This window comes from Rana temporaria, chromosome 8, assembly GCF_905171775.1.
Source record: "Rana temporaria chromosome 8, aRanTem1.1, whole genome shotgun sequence".
NCBI lineage: Eukaryota > Metazoa > Chordata > Amphibia > Anura > Ranidae > Rana > Rana temporaria.
The window spans coordinates 56,299,924-56,322,914 of NC_053496.1; the positions used below are offsets into that span (position 1 = coordinate 56,299,924).

At 42.1% G+C, this 22,991-nt stretch overlaps 1 protein-coding gene across 3 annotated transcripts in view; it reads right to left on the bottom strand.

Moving 5' to 3' along the window:
- Positions 1-22,991, bottom strand: part of ADGRA1 (adhesion G protein-coupled receptor A1) — an 893,528-nt gene that overhangs the window by 84,901 nt on the left and 785,636 nt on the right. For all 3 annotated transcript variants that reach the window (XM_040361825.1, XM_040361824.1, XM_040361826.1), the window contains one exon: positions 17,228-17,351. In XM_040361825.1, the coding sequence (XP_040217759.1) occupies positions 17,228-17,351 (124 nt within the window). The remainder of the gene's footprint in view (positions 1-17,227; positions 17,352-22,991) is intronic.

Below are 22,991 nucleotides of genomic sequence, written 5' to 3' on the forward strand. Positions count from 1 at the left end.
TTAGAAGCTGATTGCCTACTATTTTGAGCCATTGGCTCTCCAGTTTTGGTAAATCTCCCCCAAAGTCACTTAAAGCTCTTGATCGATTTGTACAATTATACACTTAAAGCGGAATATAAAAGTCAGCAGCTACAAAAAGTGTAGCTGCTGATTTTTAATAATCGGACACTCACCTGTCCCACGGTCCAGCAATGTGGGTGAATGAAGCCCCTGTCTGCGGCGCTGCCATTCTGACTGCGGGCACCCGGTATTCTGACTGCGAGTATTCTGACAGCCGGGCATGCACGTCACATGCGCGAGCCACGCTATGATTGGCCAAGACATTTTCTGGGACCTGTGACATGTCCCAGGAGATTGCAAGGATGGAGGGGGGAGAGGTGAACTTCCTTCCGGTGCTGCGGAGGAAGTGGGAGCTGGATGCTTCTAAAAAAAGGGTATGCACCCCCCCCAAAAAATGACATGCCAAATGTGGCATGTCAGGGGGTCACCTTCACTTAAAGCGGAAGTTCAATTTTTGGGTGGAAAGCCTCGTGCACACGTCAGAGAATCCCGTCATAAAAAAAGATTGACGTGATTCTTGTCTAGCTTTCCTTGCATACACACTATCAAGACAAAATCTCGTCGTTCTAAAACGCGGTGACGTACAACACGTAATTTTCAACAGTCATGAGCTGAAAATTGTGTGTGATTGATGAACCCAAAACTCAAACTATGTCCCTTTTTTATACACAGGATGACATCAGCCAGGACGAGGGTCTGGAAAATGTCAGGCAGGAGGAGGGCTGGGGTGAGTGGCAGAGAGGAGGTGGCAGGGCCAAGTAGCCGAACAAGGTGCCAGGTGCCTACAATCCGCCTTCCATCAAGAAGGGCCAGGAGGGATAGGGATGTGAGCGATGCAGCACTGGCCCTGATTAAAGATGCACAGGCCACCCTCCAACAACCAACCACCCTTGAATGCTATGCCAGCCTAGTTAGCAGCAAAATGAGACAGATGGCGATGGGCCAACGCCTCCTATGCGAGCCCCTGCTCATTAGTCTCTTAAATAAAGGGGTAATGGGGAAACTTACAGAATCCACTGTAATTTGTAACCACGGACATCCTCCTACACCTCCTTCTTCTCAACCTTCTCCACCTCCTTCTTCGCCACCTCCCCCTCCTCCTGACATGAGTACACCTCCAGAGGCACAGGCTCCAGGCAAGCGGAGAAGGAAGGCTGCAGAGAAGGCTGCATAGCATGCTGCAGGGAAGGCTACCAAGAAGACCAGGAAGTAATGGCCTTGCCTCAAGGCAGCCTGGTGTAGTACCACCACAAACTTGGGACTAATATCTCACCTGCTGCTGTTCCTGACCTCTGGGAGGCCAGGACCAGATTGGGCTCACTTCTGTATGTGCTTCTCAAGGTCCCAATTTCAATGTCCACACAGAGTTGCACATATTGCAGCAGGTTCTCCAGCGCTGCCTTCTATTTATTTTATTATTATTATATACCAGAATAAATGGTTATTTTTTTTTACAGTTAATGCTTGCCTATGTGTTTTTCTTAAACCTAAAAATGTAGCTTGTGAGTGGGCAGGTAACTTTCAAAAATAAAAAAGGTCTAATTAAAAAGGGTAAGATAACACTAAACAATCTCCTTGAAGGTAAAAAAATATAAGATAATAATGTTTAAATTGGGGTAATGTGACACAACAAAATTAAAAATCATTTCATGGAGATCACTAGAAATTAAATAATAATTAAAAATGCAGATCTGTATTAAAATATATATATCTATATATATATATATATATATATATATATATATATATATATATATATATATATATATATATATATATATATATATATATATATATATATCTTGCTCTATAAAATAATCAAAAATATTCATGAGATCACTCAAAATGTTGCAAAAAGTTAGTCAGAACTCTGTGTGAATATCAGCAGCAAAACAAGTTTTTTGTACCATTCTAAAGAAGATTTAAATGCGCAGCATTTAAACGATGCAATAATTTTTACAGCGTGACAAATGTGCTATCTCCATTATGAACGATAGTTTTACCGAAGGTGCGCTACCGTCTCATACTTTATTCTGACCATGCACAGGTTTTTAAGACTTGGAAAAGCATACACACAAACGTTTTTCTCGTCGTAAACCAGCCCGACGAGAATCACGATGAGAACATTGAGACTCTCTTTTTCTCGTCGAGATTTACAACAAACCATACATACAAACGTTTTTCTTGGCAAAAAGCTCTGCCAACAGTTTTCTTGTGAAAAACGAGCGTGTGTACGAGGCTGAACTCTGCTTTAATTGACAATGTTTAGACACATCACAATTGAAATTAAATCAAGACACCTTGCAATCCTACCAGAATTTTTCCAGTTCCCTTATTGAACTGCCCCAAACACTCATATTTACTTATGATATAAGATAAGCCTTTTTAAACTGTGTAATTTAGACCATAAAACCAACCATTTGTTTTCATGTTTCATCATCTTAGAAATGTGTTCTTATCTTCAAGACGCCCCATTAATAGAGCTGTGTTGTCACCTAGAAATATATGGAGACATTCACATTGGTCTTGTCATATTAGGTCATTAAAGTGTCCTCCAGAAACCTCAAAACTGTAAAGAAGTTTATGGAAGGTCAAATGGAATAATTGTATAATAATTGAATAATTGTTTGGAGTAAATTTGATTTCTTGAAAAATAAAACCAAATGGGTTCTAACAAAAGCAGGGCAGTTGAGATGGAAGAATGTTTATACCACATAGCACTGTGCACCTTATCCTATATGTTTGTGATCATACTTAAAGTGGAGTTCCACCCATAAATATAACATTACATCAGTAGTTTTAAAAAAATTTCATTAGTCCTTTAAGAAAAAAAAACATTTTTTTAGATGCCTTCAAAGTGTTGTTGCTAGGCAGAATAGTTAATCTTCCCTCTTCCTGCACCTAGGTGCTTAAGCTTCCTAACCTACACCGCACAGACTCCTGGGAATGTAGTGGGTGTAACTTTCCAGGAGTCTGTGCACTTCCCAGTCTCGAAGAATCATGTGACTTGGACAGTACAGGTGCTGAAACCTGATCTGAAACCCATTACACTGCTTGTGCAGCACTGAGCATGTGCGAGATCTGCAAGGCTGAAATCCAGGAAGTCATACAGTCTGGCTTCATGATGCCCACACTTAAGATGGCCCCAGTCAATTTCTATTTTATAAAGTGTCTAAATGCTGTAACAACCTAACAATACGGACCTTAGTTTACAGACTAACTTTACTAGAATACATTAAGCTTGTGTATTACAGGGGTATTTATATTTAAAAAGTGAAATTGTGGCCGGGAAACTCCGCTTTAATATGACAATATTTAGACTCACCCTCTGAAGGACCTCTGTACACTAGGGAGTGCAATTAGAATCCTCGCTGAATAACAGCTGACATTAAATCCAAGGAGCTACTAAGATTATATTATTCTTTATGAATCAGGATGGCCCTCAGATATGCACTCAGATAAGAAAAACTGTGTGGCATAATCCCTGAGGTGCAATATTACTAAGTAAAAAACTATAAGAAACAAATATGGCGTATAGATTTAAAAAAATACCCTTCTAGAAAACTATTATGACATTTAGTGTCCCTTTCAGTTATGTATTTTAGGCCTTTCTGCCTATTGTTAGCTCACAAAACACAATGTTCACTCTAAGTCTAGCTATTACACATACAATACAAATCTTTTACATAAGTATTAAAAAAAAAACACCCATAAAAGGAATATATGATACTCTGTAAGAAGCAGAATATCCATAGCAACAGTCCTGAAGCAGAGAAATAGCAACCACTTTATTGCAGGAAAAAAAGAATTCCATTTTACACACTCCCCAGCTGTTCTTTCCAGACAGTTCACAATTCTGGTAACAATCTGCCGTACTTAAAGATCATTTTCATTCCATAATAGGAGGATAAAGAACACACAAACACAAAAAAAGAACAAAATAAAAACCCTTTGGGAGCATTATTTGACTGCCGAGAAGTAAGGTTGCCCGGAGCTGCAGTTCTTACAGGCTTTTCTCATGATGGTCGTTATCCTGATACCCCCCTAGCACCTCTAAAAATGGCTCTGGACACACCAACTGCATCAAAATGGTGCATAATCAGGTGACCATAACTGAAAACAATGCTGAGAACAAAGATTCAACAAATGCACCTGCCATGATGAGCGCATTTATCATCTGTATGCTATTGGCGCAATGGCTTCTGCCAAAGTATTAGGTGAGTATGCAGCAGATTAGGAGCTAATTAATGTTAGATTAGTATATGTTAGTAATGGAGCATCAGCAATTTAGGCATTAAAGTGGATGTAAACCCGATTCATGAAATTTGAGCCGGGCACATATATCTGCAGTATTTTATCTGTTTTCAATGAGCCAAGTTTTATAGCTCTCTTCTGAATGGTTCCTCTGTTATCAGCCTGAGAACTCCTGACATTTTTTCTACTTTTTAGACAAAAGCAGCCTGAATCTTTTGTCAAAGGAGGTTGCTAAAATAGATTAGCAGAGAGCAGCTCCTATGACAAAACAGCTCTGAGAGTCTCTGCCTATGATGAGAGGGGGTTTATGCCTTTCCTCCAATCAGCAATGTTAACTATCTGGGCTGTATGCCCAGACATCACACTCTGTGTTAACCAGGAAGAGAAAATCTCTTAGCACGATCTCAACTTTTTAAACAATATATAAATGTGAACACAGCAGATATACATATAAAACCTGTGTAGGGAGATTTGGTTAATCTCTGTGTATCATCTTAAGCTGTTCACTTCACTGGGTGTATGGGGGGTTTACATCCACTTTAAGGACAGTTTACCTTTGTGCATGTGTTTTAATGTGTGTTGATGCATGTGGTGTATGCACTTTGGAACATGTGCCCATTCCTTTCTAATGGGCCTCCAATGCTTATAGACATCTTAAGCAAAGTACCTGGCCCTTTACCACCCACATAACAAAGCATACATGTGAAAATACAGGCACCGTAAAAGATAGATTATTAAAAAAATGCACATGAATGCGCACAATAAAAAGGGAATGGGTCCTAAGTTTTGGGGAGAAATTATAAGGGCTGTATTTCGGAGTTAATTGATGTTTATTATTAAGGGCTTAGTTTGGGGGGTGGTGTTTTATGGTTTAGGGAGATATTAAGCAGATACCTCCTTTACACTGACCTGTAGGTAACTGCAAGACAATGTAATACGTCTAAACTGACCTTGATGCAACTTTTTTGACAAATGTTCCCTGGATCCACTCCTATTTGAGGAGGAGATCCTGTTTTCAATTTAAGAATATTACATAAAAAGATTCTTGGGTTGGATGGATATTTCGTTGATCGGTACTCTAAAAAAATTAACAAAGGAAGTTCTAAAATTTAAATGAAGCAGCAAACTAAAGGTGTTATGTCCCTTGTTACTGAGAGAAGCTCTAGCAGAGCTAATCTTGAAAGAAAAAAAAAATAGCAGATGTAAATCCTACAGACCTATTTCACTAACTGACTTGAAAATACTTTTATATATTTTAGCCATCCATCTTGGGATTGCCAAGCACAAATATTCTCTTTTCTTAATTGCAATCTCCCTACACTAACTCTGGAAAGAGTGTTAATCTCCCTAGAAAATCCATGAAGCATTTGACAGGGAAGCTATCCAACTGAGCTCATCTAGGTGCCACAGCCTGGAGCTCATTGTAGTGGAACGCAACCCTTGCTTAGGTCATTGGTAAGGACCAATAATCCACTAGACTGCAGGCCTCTGGGAATCTACCATACCCACTCAGGATATGTAAAGGAAAGAGGGGGGGTTTTCCTTGCGCTAGGAGAATGAATATAAATGAATTTCAAATGGATAAGTGAATAAATAAATAGTGAGTAATTCCAGCAGCAACGCTAAACATGTGATATACACGCAAAAAGTAAAAAGAAAAGTAAAAAGAAAAAAGATGAGTTGCGCTAGGAGTCGCAACTTAAGTTGCGACTCCTAGCGCCACTCAGGATATAACCCATGACAGGTTTTATGCAGACTTCACTGTTAAAGGAGAAAGCCTGAGAATTATGTAAACTAATCATGTGAATTGCTGGGAGCCCATTCATTTCCACCTAGTATAGGCAGATTCACCTCTTATGGAAGATGTGCGCTTCTTTAAAGAAGTTTTTCACTTGTTATCAAAAGTAGGATATTGTTATATCCAAAAGCCTTGTACACAGGCACGGTTTTCTAAAACCGTGCCTATGTACGAGTTTTTGAGGTTTCTCGTCAAGAAAACTGCCCAGAATATAGATGAGAAAAATAGAGAACCTGCTCTATATTTCTCGTTGTGATTCTCGCCAGTGTTTTCCTGCCGAGAACCCTGAGCGTCTGTATAGTTTCCTGTCGCTGTGGAAGCCCTCGCATGCTCGAAACGACTTTAATGCGTGCACGGTAGCTTCCAAGACATAGGTAGCGTGTAGCAAGATGGCGGCGACGACATCGAATGTGATGAGCGCATGCTCGTCATAGTCAATGATGTCACCGTGTTTGTGCCATTCAAAAGAAAGGCGGTCCTTTTGAATGGCGTGTGTGTACACTCGGCCGGCAAGAGAATCTTGCCAAGAATCTCGTCAGGAAAAACAAAGTTTTTTTCCTGATGAGATTCTGGGCCTTGTGTACAGGGCTTTACCCTTAATCTAGCAGCCATGTACTCCTGTATGCCACTATGTCTGTGGTTTCAGTGGACCACAGCATGTCTAACTCCAGAGTCAAAATTGTTGGCAGTGCAAGCGATGCATCAGCACTTAAAGTGGTACTAAAGGTTTATTTACTTATTTTTTTAAATAACAAACATCATAATTACCTCCACTGTGCAGTTCGTTTTGCATGGCCCCGATCATCCTCTTCTGGGGTCCCACGGCGGCTCTCGCGGCTCCTCCCCACAATAGCTATCCCCCTCTGGGAAGCTCTCTCCCGAGGGGGTTACATTGCGGGCACGCTCCTGTGTCATACACTTGGTGTCCATAGACGCTCCTCCAGCGGCCGTGTCATTGAATTTGATTGACAACAGCGGGAGACAATGGCTGCGCTACAATAAATCTATCCAATCAAGAAAAACAAAATAAAGCTGCGCCAAAAAGTTTTTTGATTATAAGGGATGACCCCTATAATGATGAAATCAGTCCATATAGGTAAAATTAAATAGTCCACAGTAGATGTTTTAACAGAAAAAATGTGGTTAAACCGAATCCTCCAGCAGACACACTCATGCAATTAATCCTTAACAGACCACCACTACGTGAGAAAAAGCTTGTCTGAAGTGATCCCTTCACCAGTAAAAAGGGGCTGCTTACCAGAGGGTAAGCCAATTGTGCATTTGGCTATAACCCAGCCGCGGCTTTTAATCCACCAGATAACAGATCACAATGGAGGAAGCAGCACTCAGGAACCCGCCAGATGACACTCTCCCATATGCAAAGTTAGAAGACAAAAGAGGGATGCACCATAGCGTAATTCAGTTATAAAAATTTAATGAAGTACGGTTGGAAGGTACTTACAAACATCGCAGTTAAAACAGCATAGCAGCATACAGTTAAAATCAGAACAAGCCGGCCGGCAAGTTTAAACGGAGCCCTTCCTCCTCAAACGTGGTGACGATACTGCCTGTCCTTCCCAGATGCATTTCGTCATCATCTGACGTTCTCAATGGGGGACGTCAGATGATGACGAAACACGTCTGGGAAGGACAGGCAGTATCGTCACCACGTTTGAGGAGGAAGGGCTCCGTTTAAACTTGCCAGCCGGCTTGTTCTGATTTTAACTGTATGCTGCTATGCTGTTTTAACTGCGATGCTTGTATGTACCTTCCAACCGTACTTCATTAAATTTTTGTAACTGAATTACGCTATGGTGCATCCCTCTTTTGTCTTCTAACTTTGCATATGGGAGAGTGTCATCTGGCGGGTTCCTGAGTGCTGCTTCCTCCATTGTGATCTGTTATCTGGTGGATTAAAGACCGCGCCTGGGTTATAGCCAAATGCACAATTGGCTTACCCTCTGGTAAGCAGCCCCTTTTTACTGGTGAAGGGATCACTTCAGACAAGCTTTTTCTCACGTAGTGGTGGTCTGTTAAGGATTAATTGCATGAGTGTGTCTGCTGGAGGATTCGGTTTAACCACATTTTTTCTGTGAAAACATCTACTGTGGACTATTTAATTTTACCTATATGGACTGATTTCATCATTATAGGGGTCATCCCTTATGATCAAACAAACTTTTTGGCGCAGCTTTATTTTGTTTTTCTTGCTGTATTGTGTATTGCACGTCTGTCTGCAGCCTCTGTACTTTTGATTAGCACAGTTTTTCTGTTTCCAATCTATCCAATCAATGCCGGGACTCCGTGGAGAAGAGGATGCCGGGGACAAGCCGAGCAGGTGAACTGGCCCAGGTAAGTAAAACGGAGGGGCTGGGGGGCCCGTGATTGCCAGGTGTTTTTTCATCTTGGTGAAAAAACATGAACCTTTACAACCCCTTTAACCACTTCCTTACTGGGCACTTAAACCCCCTTCCTGTCCAGAGGACTTTTTGCGATTCGGCACTGCGTCGATTTAACTGAAAATTGCGCGGTCATGCGACGTGGCTCCCAAATAAAATTGACGTCCTTTTTTCCCCACAAATAGAGCTTTCTTTTGGTGGTATTTGATCACCTCTGCGGTTTTTATTTTTTGCGCTATAAACAAAAATAGAGCGACAATTTTGAAAAAAAAAAAATTTACTTGTTGCTATAATAAATAGCTCAATTTTTTTTTATCCTCAGTCTAGGCCAATACGTATTCTACATATTTTTAGTAAAAAATAAAAATAAAAAAATAAGCGACTGGTTTGCGCAAAAGTTATAGTGCCTACAAAATAAGGGACAGAATTATTATTTTTTATTTTTTACTAGTAATGGTGGTGATCTGCGATTTTTATTGCGACTGCGACATTATGATGGACACATCGGACACTTTTGACACATTTTTGGCACCATTCACATTTATACTGCAATCAGTGCTATAAATATGCACTAATTACTGTATGAATGTGACTGGCAGGGAAGTGGTTACCACTAGGGGGTGAGGAAGGGGTTAAATGTGTGTCCTATATAGTGTTCTAACTGTGTGGGGGGAGGGGGGTGACTGGGGGGGTGACCGATCTGTGTCTCTATGTACAAGAGACACAGATCGGTCTCCTCTCTCCCTGACAGCACCGCTGTCTGTGAGAGCCGGAAATGAGAAATGATCTCATATGTAAACATATGAGATCATCTCTCATTGGCCACACAGATCGCCTAGCAAACGGCCACTCCGATTGGCCGTTCACGGCGATCTGTGATTGGCTGTGTCCAAGGGAGACGGCCAGCTAAGAAGTTCCCCGCTGCGTGCTCGGGAGCGCGCAGGGGGAACGCGGAAAGGGGGCGGACGTCAATTGACGGCGCCCCAGATAAGTACAACCACCCTGCGGCCGTCAATAGTCGTACGGCCGTCGGGAAGTGGTTAAACTTGGAGTGCAAATATGACCTTTTACTAGCTTGCAAGCTAAGAAACTGTGGAAAAGCTGTATGCGTTCCATACCCTGAAATATAAATGGTACACTGTGTACATTTTACATTGTTTTAATATTGCCGAGCTCCGACCAAAATGTGCCCACATGTAGGCAAAACCATTCACACTATTAAACTCCATCCTCTTTTTTTTGTCAACAATAACAGGGGTATGGAACTGGAACCATTTACTGGCTTTATCTGCCATTAAGCAAATAAAGAAACCTCATGCTAGAGATGTTTTCAGCTGATATAGCAACAATTTCATCTGCATGGGGAGTCCTCTATTTTGTTGCTGTCACATGGAACAAAGATTAGAAAAAATATGCCCAATTGCTTTTGTTCCTCTATGGAATAATGGGGCTGGCAGCATCTGCCAACACGTCTCATTGCTCCTCTTTCACTATGCCCTGAATTCATCTGGAGTGGCCATACCATGCCAATGTTATCAGCCCTTTTTTCAACAGTACCAAACCCTGATGAAGGGGGATCCTTTAAACCCCGAAACATGTTGGCTTTTTATGATACAATTGTCTGAATAAAATGTAATGTGTACTTTTTTATTTTCTGCCTTTAGGGCTTTCCTCTCTGCACACCCAGCCTCAAGCAACAATCCAACTTTCAGCCACCAACCCTGGGGCAGCTGAATAACAATAATCATTTCATCTACATTGTTTAAGACCTATTTGAAAAAAAATAATATTTTAGGAGATGTAGATCCTCATACCTTACTTTTGAGCAGAGACATTTTACAGACCTGTGGATTATCACTGATTGATTATATTTAGTAAAATAATTTGCACAACTCTCTGTACACATTGCTACATGCTGAACGGCTCTATATCCAACAAACCAATTCTGCTACGGCAGTAAGTTTTTAAATATGCACTGTTATTATCCAACAAACATTTACTGATGCTGCTTAGATTACCCACACTAAAATTATTTACTTTCATTTAAATAACCAATTTCATTCTGCAGCTCAATAATGAATAAAAACATGAATGCACATAATACAAGACCTTTTCTTTTCTTTTTTTTTTCAATTATTATTCAGAGCCTGCAAGTTTGTTCTAAATACGAAAAGCAAAAATGTATTTAAAACATATTCATTGTGACGGGTTTTCCCACTAATGCCTTAGAGTAGGATACTGAAGCGGGGGAGGATTTTAGATGTTCTCCTCAGAGGGAATAACTACAGACTCAAAACATGGATTTCACAGTCAAACTCAACTTTACTGCTTGCCAAATAACATTTTTTTATTTTTTCTGCATAACCAAAAGAACTACTTTAAAGACAGACTCCATCTTTACATGAAAACAGAGAATAAAGTCTGATGTTTCCCACATGCTCATCCAACATGCCTTATCTTTATTAGTCATATGATGTCCTCAGGATTCTGAGCCGCTGCGCGCCCCCGGGGGCATGCATCGCGGCGATCGTTGTTGCAGGGTGCCAGTCTGACACCCCGCAACACCGATCTCGGTAAAGAGTCTCTCACGGAGACTCTTTACCACGTGATCAGCCGTGTCCAACCACGGCTGATCACGATGTAAACAGGAAGAGCCGTTGATGGCTCTTCCTCACTCGCGTCTGACAGACGCGAGTAGAGGAGAGCCGATCGGCGGCTCTCCTGACGGGGGGGTTCGCGCTGATTGTTTATCAGCGCAGCCCTCCCTCGGATCGCCACACTGGACCACCAGGGAAGCCCACCCTGGACCAGGGAAGGGCAAAAAAAAAGTCTCTGGGGAAAAAAAAAGATGCCAATCAGTGCCCACAAATGGGCACTGACTGGCAACATGGGTAAATCAGTGCCGCCCCACAGTGTCCATCAGTGCCACCCCACAGTGTCCATCAGTGCCACCCCACAGTGTCCATCAGTGCCACCCCACAGCGCCCATCCATGCCCAGTGCCCACCTATCAGTGCCCATCTGTGCCACCCATAAGTATCTATCAGTGCCACTCATAAGTGCCACCCATGAGTGCCCATCTGTGCCGCCTATGAGTGCCCAGTGCCGCCTATGTGTGCCCATCAGTGCCGCCTATGTGTGTCCATCAGTGCCGCCTATGAGTCCCCATCAGTGCCGCATACCAGCGCCGCCAATCAGTGCCACCTCATCTGTGCCCGTCAGTACTACCTCATCGATGTCCATCAGTGCCATCTCATCCATGCCCATCAGTGCCGCCATATCAGTGCCCGTAATTGAAAGAGAAAACTTACTTATTTACAAAAAAATTTATAGAAAAAAATAAACGTAATTTTTTTTCAAAATTTTCAGTCTTTTTTTAGTTGTTGCACAAAAAAAAATCCCAGAGGTGATCAAATACCACAAAAAGAAAGCTCTATTTGTGGGGAAAAAAGGACGCCAATTTTGTTTGGGTACAGTGTAGCATGACCGCGCAATTGCCATTCAAAGTGCGACAGTGCTGAAAGCTGAAAATTGGCTTGGGCGGGAAGGTGCGTAAGTGCCCTGTATGGAAGTGGTTAAACAAGCATATGTTTTTTTGAATATTTGTTCCCTGCAGATGCCTATTAGTATCAATTTTCTCCTCTTTGGAGGCTCTCTTCTAATATAATGTAAGTTAAACAATAATTGCAATTTTCCAGCATAGAATGTGAGCCTATTAGACTCGAGTATAAGCATTTATGTAATGTTTATAATATTTATTTTATCAATAGGTTAATTGGTCCCCCTCTGGCTGTTTTGGGGGTGTGTGGCTTTGTTTGGCATCGATTGAATCATATCAAGATTTCATTATTTACTCCCTGAGGAAGACTCTTGATGAGTTGAAACACATTGGAATCTAACAGTATTGACAGATTGATATGTTTAAGATATCTATGTGGTGGAGCCTATGACAAGTTATATATACGTTGGTGTAACTTTGATTACAATCTTTTATCCTTTGTCTAAAACCATTTTTTTTTCCTGTCCTTTTTGAATAAAGAAACATTTTTAAATAATTGTTTTGCTTTGTTTTTGAGTACCTATATAAAGTCCCACTCCATACCATGTGTACACTGTGTAACTAAGGATGAGGTACTATGGTCTAGTTAGGGCAATAAGCTTACACCGATCAATTTATTAGGTACACCTTGCTAATACCGGGTTGGACTCCCTTTGCCTTTAGAACTGCTTTAATTCTTTGTGGCATACAACACACACAATGTTGGAAACATTCCTCAGAGATTTTGGTCCATACTGACATGATAACATGAGCATCACGCAGTTGCTGCAGATTTGTCGGCTGCACATCCATGACGCAAATCTCAGATTCCACCACATCCCAAAGGTGCTTTATTAGATTGAGATCTAGCGACTGTGGATGCAATTGGATTACAGTGAACTCATTGTCATGTTCAATACGTCATTATGAGATAATTTGAGCTTTGTGACATGGTGCATTATCCTGCTAGAAGTAGCCATCAGAAGATGGGTACACTGTAGTGTAGTCATAAAGGGATGCACATGATCAGCAAAAATACTCAGGTAAGCCGTGGCATTTAAATGATGCTCACTTGGTACTGAGAGGCTCCAAGTGCAGCAAGAAAATATCCCCCACACCATTATATAACCCAAAGCCGGAACAGTTGATGGATCCATGCTTTCATGTTGTTTACGCTTAAATTCTGACTCTACCATCTGAATGTTGCAGCTAAAATCGATATTTATCAGACCAGGCAAGGTTCTTCCAATCGTCTATTGTCTAACTGTGGTAAGCCTGTGCAAAATGTAGCCTCAGTTTCCCGTTTTTAGCTGACAGGAGTGGCACCCAGTGTGGTTTTCTTCTGCTGTAACCCATCTGCTTCAAAGTTCGATGTGTTGTGCATTCAGAGATGGTATTCTTGAGTTACTGTTGCCTATCATCTCAAATCGGTCACCCATTCTCCTCTGACCTCTGCCATCAGCAAGGCATTTTCGTCCACACAAATGCCACTCACTGGATATTTTTTCCCTTTTTCGGGCCATTGTCTGTAAACCCTAGAGATAGTTGTGCGTGTAAATCCCATTAGATCAGCAATTTTTGAACTCCTCAGACCAGCCCGTCTGGCACCAACAACCATGCCATGTTCAAAGTCACTTAAATACTTTTTATTCCCCATTCTGATGCTCGGTTTGAACTTCAGCAAGTTGTCTTCACCACATCTATATACTTTAATATATTGAGTTACTGCCATGTAATTGGCTTAAATAAAATCAATCTACTCATGCCTTTTCACAAATTTCTGAGTAACTCCAGGTTTGTGGAGAGAAATGCAATCCCTTTTAGATAAACTATACAATTACTGCAGATATTCCTGCTCTGTAGATTTTTGTTTCCTCTCCTTGTGTCTTTTTTCACCCAGATATGTAAATGGGAAGGTATCCCTTCATTATAGGCTGGCAGTGCAAACTTATAGAGACCCTGGGCCAGATTCATATACAATGGCGTATCTTTAGTTGGGCGTAGCGTATCCTATTTACGCTACGCCGCCGCAACTTAGACAGGCAAGTGCAGTATTCACAAATCACTTGCTCCGTAAGTTGCGGCGGCGTAGCGTAAATGGGCCGGCGTAAGCCCGCGTAATTCAAAGTAGGCTGGTAGGGGGCGTGTTGTATGGAAATGAATTGTGACCCCACGTAAATGACACGCCTAACGAACGGCGCATTCGCGCGCATGCTCAGTATCACGTCAAATTTTCTCCGTAAATTACGCCGACTCAATGCTTAGTCGACGTGAACGTAACCTACACCCATCCCCATTCACGTACGACTTACGCAAACGACGTAAAATACAACGCTGTTCCGACGTTTCCGACGTCCATACCTTAACATGACTTACCCCTGCTTTATGAGGGGTAAAGTTACGCCGGTCGTATGACTTACGTAAACAACGTATTTTAATACCCTGGGTGCAAGTACGTTCGTGAATCGGCGTATCTAGCTCATTTGCATATTCGACGCGGAAATATACGGAAGCGCCCCTAGCGGCCAGCGTAAATATGCACCCCAAGATACGACAGCGTAGGAGACTTACGCCGCTAGTATCTTGGCAACAGTGAGGCGTATCTGATTCTATGAATCAGTCGCAAAGATACGACAGCGCACATTAGGACTTACGACGGCATACATGGAGATACGCCGTTGTAAGTCCTTTGTGAATCTAGTCCCCTGTTCCCAACCTAAAAAATTAGGCATATTTTGGACAGGCCATATGCTCATACCTTTTTGTTTCCTATTATGATGCTCTGATGTTTGAACTTCAGCAAGTTGTCTTCACCACATCTAGATACCTAAAGGCAGTGAGTTGCTGTCACGTGATTGGCTGATTAGCAATTTGTGTTACCAAGCAATTGAACAGGTATACCTAATAAAGTGGCTGGTGAGTGTATTTTCTTTTTAAATGTTATTTTGACTTTTTTGATGAGTCAATGCAAAGAGCAGGTAGGATGCGCTAAGTGAATTGACCTTTAGAAACCAATTATACTTCAGTTTACAGTAATCAGATAAGAGATGAATTCTGATTGGTCAAAATTACTGTCCCTTTCATGGTCTTATGAAATATATTTAAAGCAACGCACTATATTTTTGAAGCACATTGCAGTCTATGCAATCTAGCAAATGTTAAAAGCTTCAAACTGACTTTTCAATTAACAGTCAGGAAATTTCCACGAGCATGAAGACTCACAGCCACAATAATAATATATGCCGCTACTAAAAAACAGTTCGGAGCGCTTACTAATCTGATGGAAAATTTATTTCCAAATATATCTCAGGATACTCATGAATGCACTCTTGCCGTAAAAATGCAATCACTTCAAAATTACAGTCAAAAACTAAATACTGTATTTATCATGGCCATCGTTCATTCCACTGAGGCAGAAAGAGACATTCTAAATTGGGGAAGCTCTTACACAGCTTTCAGCAAGTGACAATCTCGGTAAACAGGAAGAATGCTATGCACTATATCTGAGAAAAAAAAAATGGTATCTTACTGCCTGCATGAATATATTGATTTTATTTAGGAGTAACTGCAGTTTTGTAGAGGTAAATGCAATCCCTTGTCAATAAACTATACATACTGCAAATATTTCTGCTCTGTAGAACTTTGTTTCTTCCCCCCATGTCTTCATTAGATTCATATAAGTGCAAACTTATAGGAACCCTGGGCCAGATTCACGTAGAAGTTCGGCGGCGTAACGTATCGTAGTGAATTTTTAAATTTCGATGCGGGAACGACGGCCATACTTTATACAGCACATACGTGTGCTGTGTAAAGTTAGGGCACCCAAAACGACGACTAACTTTGCGACAGGAATCTAGACTAGCAGCGACGTAGCGTACGCGAAAAACCGTTGTGGATCGCCGTAACTCCTAATTTGCATACCCGACGCTGGTTTACGACGCAAACTCCCCCCAGCGGCGGCCGCGGTATTGCATCTTAAGATCCGACAGTGTAAAACAATTACACCTGTCGGATCTTATGGCTATCTATGCGTAACTGATTCTATGAATCAGTCGCATAGATACTCTGAGAGATACGACGGAGTATCTGAGATACTCCGTCGTATCTCTTTTGTGAATCTGGCCCCCTGTCACCAACCTCAAAAATTGCAGGTAAACTCACAGAAAAATAAAGTATTTTGGATGCTTATGTAGCCCCCTTGTCCTAAACAGGTTCTACTATCTAAATGTAATTTCTGGCTGGGTGGATGTTATCCCAGACTGATTGTGTCGTTTTTTTTTTTTTCACTTGGTCTTTCCCTAAGCTTAGCGGGGTTGTGATTTCTCACTGCTGCCAGTAGGTGTCACTGATACCATTGGCAATAGAATGAGATTTATGAATATTCATATTTCCTTTGGTCAGGATGTTTAGGCTACTAGTTCATGCTGGGGGAGGATATAAATATTTTGGACAGGCCATATGCTTATTCTATTTCCCCCAGCTAAGGCTTGGGAGGTGCTGCTGAATAGAACTTTGTTGTTAGGCCCAATAGCCTATGTGGGCCTGCCATGTGCTTGATTTGGTTCTGAAGCTGTCCTGCTGGTGATGGATGAAGCTATGGACTGGCTTCTAAACCTTGTACACAGCCTACCCAGAAGAGTTGAAGCTGGTATAGCTAGAAAGGGTGGGCCAACTCAATATTAAACCCTATGGATTAAGACTGGGATGCCATTAAAGTTCATGTGTGCGTAAAGACAGGCATCCCAATACTTTTGGTAATATAGTGCATTTATATTTGTTGATGCAGATATTTCAGGAACGATTGAGGTTGTAGGAGGTTTTTACTGTTGTCTGTTTTCCCATTGGGAAAAAAAATTACAGGACAAAAAGTATGTTGGGAATCTCGCATTTGATGGCTGTCAATTGAACAAAGGGAAGTCATATGAGGTACCCCCAGCATTACAAAACCCAATATAGGGTCAAAAGATGTGCGCAATCAAAAATACATATCAAAGCATTTTAAATTGGCCACAAATCTCTTCATTTTGGCACCATTTGTGTGGCTTGTTTCTAGTAAAGTTTGTCATTTGCCAGAGAATGACCCCTTTTCTCTTCACGTTATGAAAAACTAGTAAACATGTCTGATACTTATAAAATGACATATTATGGGATAGCTAGTTTGGTTGAGCGAGATACTTACAGACTGACATATTATGGGATAGCCAGTTCGGTTGATTCCCCCAGCAAACACAGCAAAAGTGAGAGCGGTGTGGAAACAGAAATTAAGCAGCATGTGCCATCCTTTTCTACTGATTCTGATAGTGCTGCAGACGAAAAGAGAGACAGATTAAGAGTGGGAACATAGTCATACAAAACAGACTTGATTATAAAAATAGTTTATACTTTGTTTGAATTCAGAGAGCAGACAAGCTGTGCATGCATTTTAAAACGCCAAACTGAAATAATATTACAGCCTGAAATCCAAGTTCCTAGAAACACATGGCCTAAAGTGTACGTATAGCCATAATATTTATTTTCGGTTTTGAACAGAGTGATTTTTTTTTTAGCTGTCTGTGTGTCACTGGAAGATTTCCTTTGACTTCCTGTCCCTGAGACACAACAGGAAGTTTGAGAAAGTCCTCTACAGAGTGAGGGGTGACAACCTCTTGGAAAGTTGTTAACTGGAAGAGGTGTACCCATTGGACGATTTCCTCATATCTCTTGTTTTGGTGACGGCTATAAAAATGTAATATTGGTGAAAATAATCACCATTTAATGGAGGTACAACATTTAGAAACTCACATGGTTGATAATTAAAACAGACACATCTAAGCAGGGCCGCTGATAGGGCAGTACAGCCAGCCCTGATGTACCGGGCCCGGCTCAGCTAGGGGGCCCGGGAAGCTTTATAGTTAAATTCTGACAGAATATATTAAAATGTTTTTCTAAACCACCCATGTTCCTGCTTGCTTTTTAGGGTGTACTTACATAATCCTGGGCCCCATTAGGGCAATAGAGGGGCCCAGGAAGTGAAATCACTGAAGGGACTTTATTTCCATTTTCGGGGGGCGCAGGTAGATAAAGCCTGGCCGCATAATGCGCTGCACATATTCTAGTTCCGGCTGCCCTCTGCTTGTACCATCCCCGGCGGAGTGATTTATGTGTACAGGGCTCCCTCAGTAAGTGCTGTCTGTGGGAGTGAGAGAGTCATGTGACTGTCTGGCTGAGAGGATGCAGGAAACTTAATCCAGCAGCGGTGCACAGCTACAGGCAAGGAAGGGCACACAGTCACACCAGCTACCATGGAAAGAAGGTACAGCCCCCTGACTCCCCACTGTGTTCATAATTATCGTCATTAGGATGATCACAGCACTTTAGATCCTCTATTGCTCTTCCACAGTGTCACATGGCTATTGGGTCTGAGTGTGTACAGACTGTCACACAATAGAGCCATAACAAAGTCAGCACTCAATAGCCATGTGGCACTGTGGCAGAGCAATAGAGGATCTAAAGTTCTGTGATCATCATAATGATAATCATAAGCATGAGATGCTACTTTACACTTGCTACTTGTTTGGATGGAAGGGGGGGGGGGAGTAAAAACATGTAGCTGAGCTGCATTTTTTTAACCACCCACCAACCACCCCTCCTTAAAGAAGCTTTCACCCAAACCTTACAATTAGATCTGCCTGCCATTTTTTCATGTGGATCTGTATGATCTGTATGAAAGCTCTATATAGGATGGAATCCAGATATACATAGATTTAAAAAAAAAAAATGCTGCTATCTCTCTGTATTGTGGGTTTGTGATGCTTTTCTATGTGGATATAAAAGCTATTTTTTTTTCTGATGCTGGAAGTGTGGTCAATCTTCCTTCCACATTGCCTGTTGTGAGTGGACACAAGTCCAAATTTCCATTTGGCCACCCATAGAGACATCACAAGTCCTCCCCTGTGGGCTGTGCATTGTGTGCAGATGCAAACTGAACAGACCTGGAAATCAGAACACATCTGTCCCATTTAGCTCCAATTCTGCAGAGAATCCACTCACTGATCCCTTGCTGAGTGGAGCAGCACTGTGTGAAAGGGCCCTCATGCTTGAAAGGTAGTGGTTGGCAAAGTACATATGCAGCTTCCGCAAAGCAACTACTGTAACCACCCACCATGTTTCCTGCTGAGGAGGTGATACAGTGCCTGTTCACCACCAGCCAAATTCTGTCAGAAGAGCAATCCGCATGCAGATCACTCTTCAGAGAGCAATGCTAGTGTGAATTGGGTCATACAGATTTAAATAATTTTTTGGAGTGCATGCCTCAGCTGATTTAAAGGCATAATAGATGTGCTGGCTTAAGGAAAATTGAATCCTTAAAGTCAGCTGCAGCACTCTCATTTGTTAGAAGGAATGTGATTAGCCTGGACAAAGGTAAATATCAATTAAAATATCACTTTTTTGAGGCGGGGTTGGGGGGGGCCCCATCAGGTAGGCTGTACGGGGCCCCATGATTTCTAACAGCGGCCCTGCATCTAAGTATGCAGGCATCTGGGGTAAAGCTGTTCACAAAGACCATCCTCTGCACCACCATTGATGTCATCGCTTCCACAAATGGTTCACACCTCGCTTTTAGATAGTTCTACTGCATGGTAGTCTTCCTGGTCACGATTGCAGACTGACAGAGGTGAGAGCCGTCGGTGAGGAGGACGATCTATGTGGATCGCTTTACTCCAGATGCCTGCATACTTAGATGTGCCTCTTTTAATCATCAACCATGTGAGTTGCTAAATGGTGTACCTTCATGAAATGTAACCATATTGCCACACTTAGAGAGGCGCCTCTCTTCTCTTTTATACTCTGTAGCTCCTGCTGGATTTTGCTTCTAATCCCCTTGTAGAGGCTTCTATTTGTAAACTGACATTTTATGGTTACACAACTTATCACATTGGTATAATCTTTTTATATGGACTATAGACTGAAGGACTTATGAATAAATGATTGTGGAACGAATCATTTGAGTTTCCATTATTTCTTATGGGAAAATTTGCTTTGATATACAAGTGCTTAGGATTACAAGCATGCTTCCGGAACGAATTATGCTTGCAATTAGGGATGAGCTTCGTATTCGAGTCAAACTCATGTTCGACTCGAACATTGTATGTTCGATCGTTCGTCGAAATACGAACAAAACGGGTCGTTCGCGCCAAATTTGAGTTACGTTTCACAGACTATAATTCACTGCGGCATCGCTGGCTGATGATTGGCCAAGCATGCACTATGACCCGCATGCTTGGCCTATCACAGCTTGCAAAAAATGGAGAGCCATAATTGGCCAAAGCCAGGGTGGCTTTGGCCAATTATGGCTCAGGGGGTTTAGTACACGCCCCACACTATAAAAGGCCGCTTGCAGGTCGGCCTTGTGTAGTGTGTTGCGGTGGTTATAAGAGGACAGAGAGAGTGTCATTTTTTGCAGGTAGATAGAGCAGGCAGGCAGGCAGGCTAGTCAGTTAATGTTAGGCCTCGTACACACGACCGAACATGTCCGCTTAATCTGGTCCGCGGACCAGTTTCCGCGGACATGTTCGGTCGTCTGTACGGCCGACCGGACTGTTTTCCAGCGGATAATTGTCCAGCCGACCGTTTTCCGGCGGACAAAAATTTCTTAGCGTGCTAAGAAACTTGTCCGCTGGAACGATGTCCGCCGGACATGTCCGATGGTCAGTATGACCGATCGGACATGTCCGCTGGCCCGAGAACCCGCGCATGACGTCGAAGTGATTCGACGCATGCGTAGAAGCATTTAACTTCTGGGTTCTCGCACGTCGCCGCGTCATCGCCTTCACGTCGTTGTCACATCACCGCGTATTCTGCCCGCGCGGATTTTGGTTTGATGGTGTGTACAACCGCGGACCGTTTTCATCGGACAGATCCCCTCGTGTGTACAAGGCCTCACAGTGTGTAGAGGATATATATACATCCCAGGTGTTGTACATATATTTATACACTGTATAGTTTAGCTAGATCAGTTCTTCCTAACTTACTGGCAGGCAGGTGATTGTGCTAACTGCAGTATTCTTACGTGGTTTATTGCCTGTGTCCTCTGTAATTTGCACCTAAAGCTACTTGGTGTGTACTGGCCGTGTGCTCTGTAGTTTGCACCTAAAGCTACTTGGTGTGTACTGGCAGTGTGCTCTGTAGTTTGCACCTAAAGATTCAGGAGCAGTGATTTTAATGATGCTTAAATTAAATAAAAAATAAATAAAAAATAAATGAAAAATTCCTTTAAATATTGTACCTGCTGGGTGTCTATAGTATGCCTGTGAAAACGTCTTTGAGAGCCCGGGTCTTGCCCGAGGGAACATGTATCAATGGAAAAAAGTTTTAAAAAACGGTCGTTTTTCAGGAGTCCTGAAAAAAACTACCGTTTTTAAAACTTTTTTTTCCATCGATACATGTTCCCTGGGGCAAGACCCAGGTTCTCAAAGACGTTTTACAACAATAACTTGCATAATAGGCTTTAAAATTAGCACTTTTGAATTTGAACGTTCGAGTCCCATAGACGTTAATGTTCGCGCGAACGTTCGGTCCGTTCAAAGGTTCTGGTGCAAACTGAACGGGGGGGGGTGTTCGGCTCGTCCCTACTTGCAATCCAAGGTTTTACTGTAACTACTTAAAGGATGAAAACGTGGTAGTATAAGCAGTAAGAAGCTGAAATTGTTTTTGCCAACCTTCCACTGATAGATTTCATTGTCAGGGTAAAGTAGGACACTAGTGAAATATTACACACATCGAAATCAGAGAGTTAAAAAAAAAAAAAAAATCAAAACATAAAAGTTAGATAGTAATTTGTTTAGCAAAATTTGCAACATTGTTGCAGGGGATGCAAATCCACCCCTAGGTATTTGTTCAAGCGTTCTAAAGAATGTTTCCAATAAAGACATTTGACAATAAATGAATTTGTATTTTTCATGTCATCAGCAATCTACCAGCAAGCATGAAATATGAACACTCCTGCCTTTCAAAGCTTCACCTGAACTCAATTCACTGCTACATTTATATTTTACTCTATTTATGGGCTCAAAGAGGAGAAGCAAATTGCAGGTTCTTACATCTGACTCATACACTGAAAATCCACTCTGAGCTATTGTTAAGTCTATGCTGAGAACATAATTGTAAAAACCTTCTATTATCAGAAAGACATTCTGTATGAAGCGAATACTTATTTTTAACTTGCAGAGTATATATTGGATATGTATTGGTCTGCAGTGGAGAAGCTTGAGCTCAGTTTTTAGATGAGGTGTGCAATTTACTGCCAGTCTCTGTTCCTGTCCTCAGAAATCGTCAAGAGTTAGTCAATCCTCAAAACAATGAGATTGTGGCTGCAAGTGGCAGAAATAGAAACCCTGACATCAACTTAAAACATGCAGGTAAAAGGCACAGGAGAATCAAGTATATTAACTGCTTGCCGACAAACGCACGATTATATACGCCGGCAGCATGGCACGGACCGGCAGATGGACGTATATATATACGTCCCCTTTAAGATCGTGGCATTGTGGACACGCGCGCCCACTGCAAGCTCCATGAGCCCGACCTCGGGTCCCGCAGACTCGATCGCTGTGGGGATCCCCGCGATCGTCTCACAGCGAGAAAGAATGGGGAGATGCTGATGTAAACAAGCATCTCCCCGCTCTGCCTAGTGACAATGACAGTGATCACCGCTTTGTGTAATCGGAACTGGTGATCACTGTCTTGTCACATGTAGCCCATCCCCCCACAGTAAGAATCACTCACTAGGGCACACTGACCTAACCCCTACAGCACCACCTAGTGATTAACCCCCCTCCGGTACAGCGTCGAGACCAGGGTCGTGGTCTTGACGTTGTACCGGAAGTGACGTTTGCGCTCCACAGGACACTAAGGTACCCGGAAGTGTCAATCGGAGACGGTCTGTTGGATGCAGACAGCTTCAT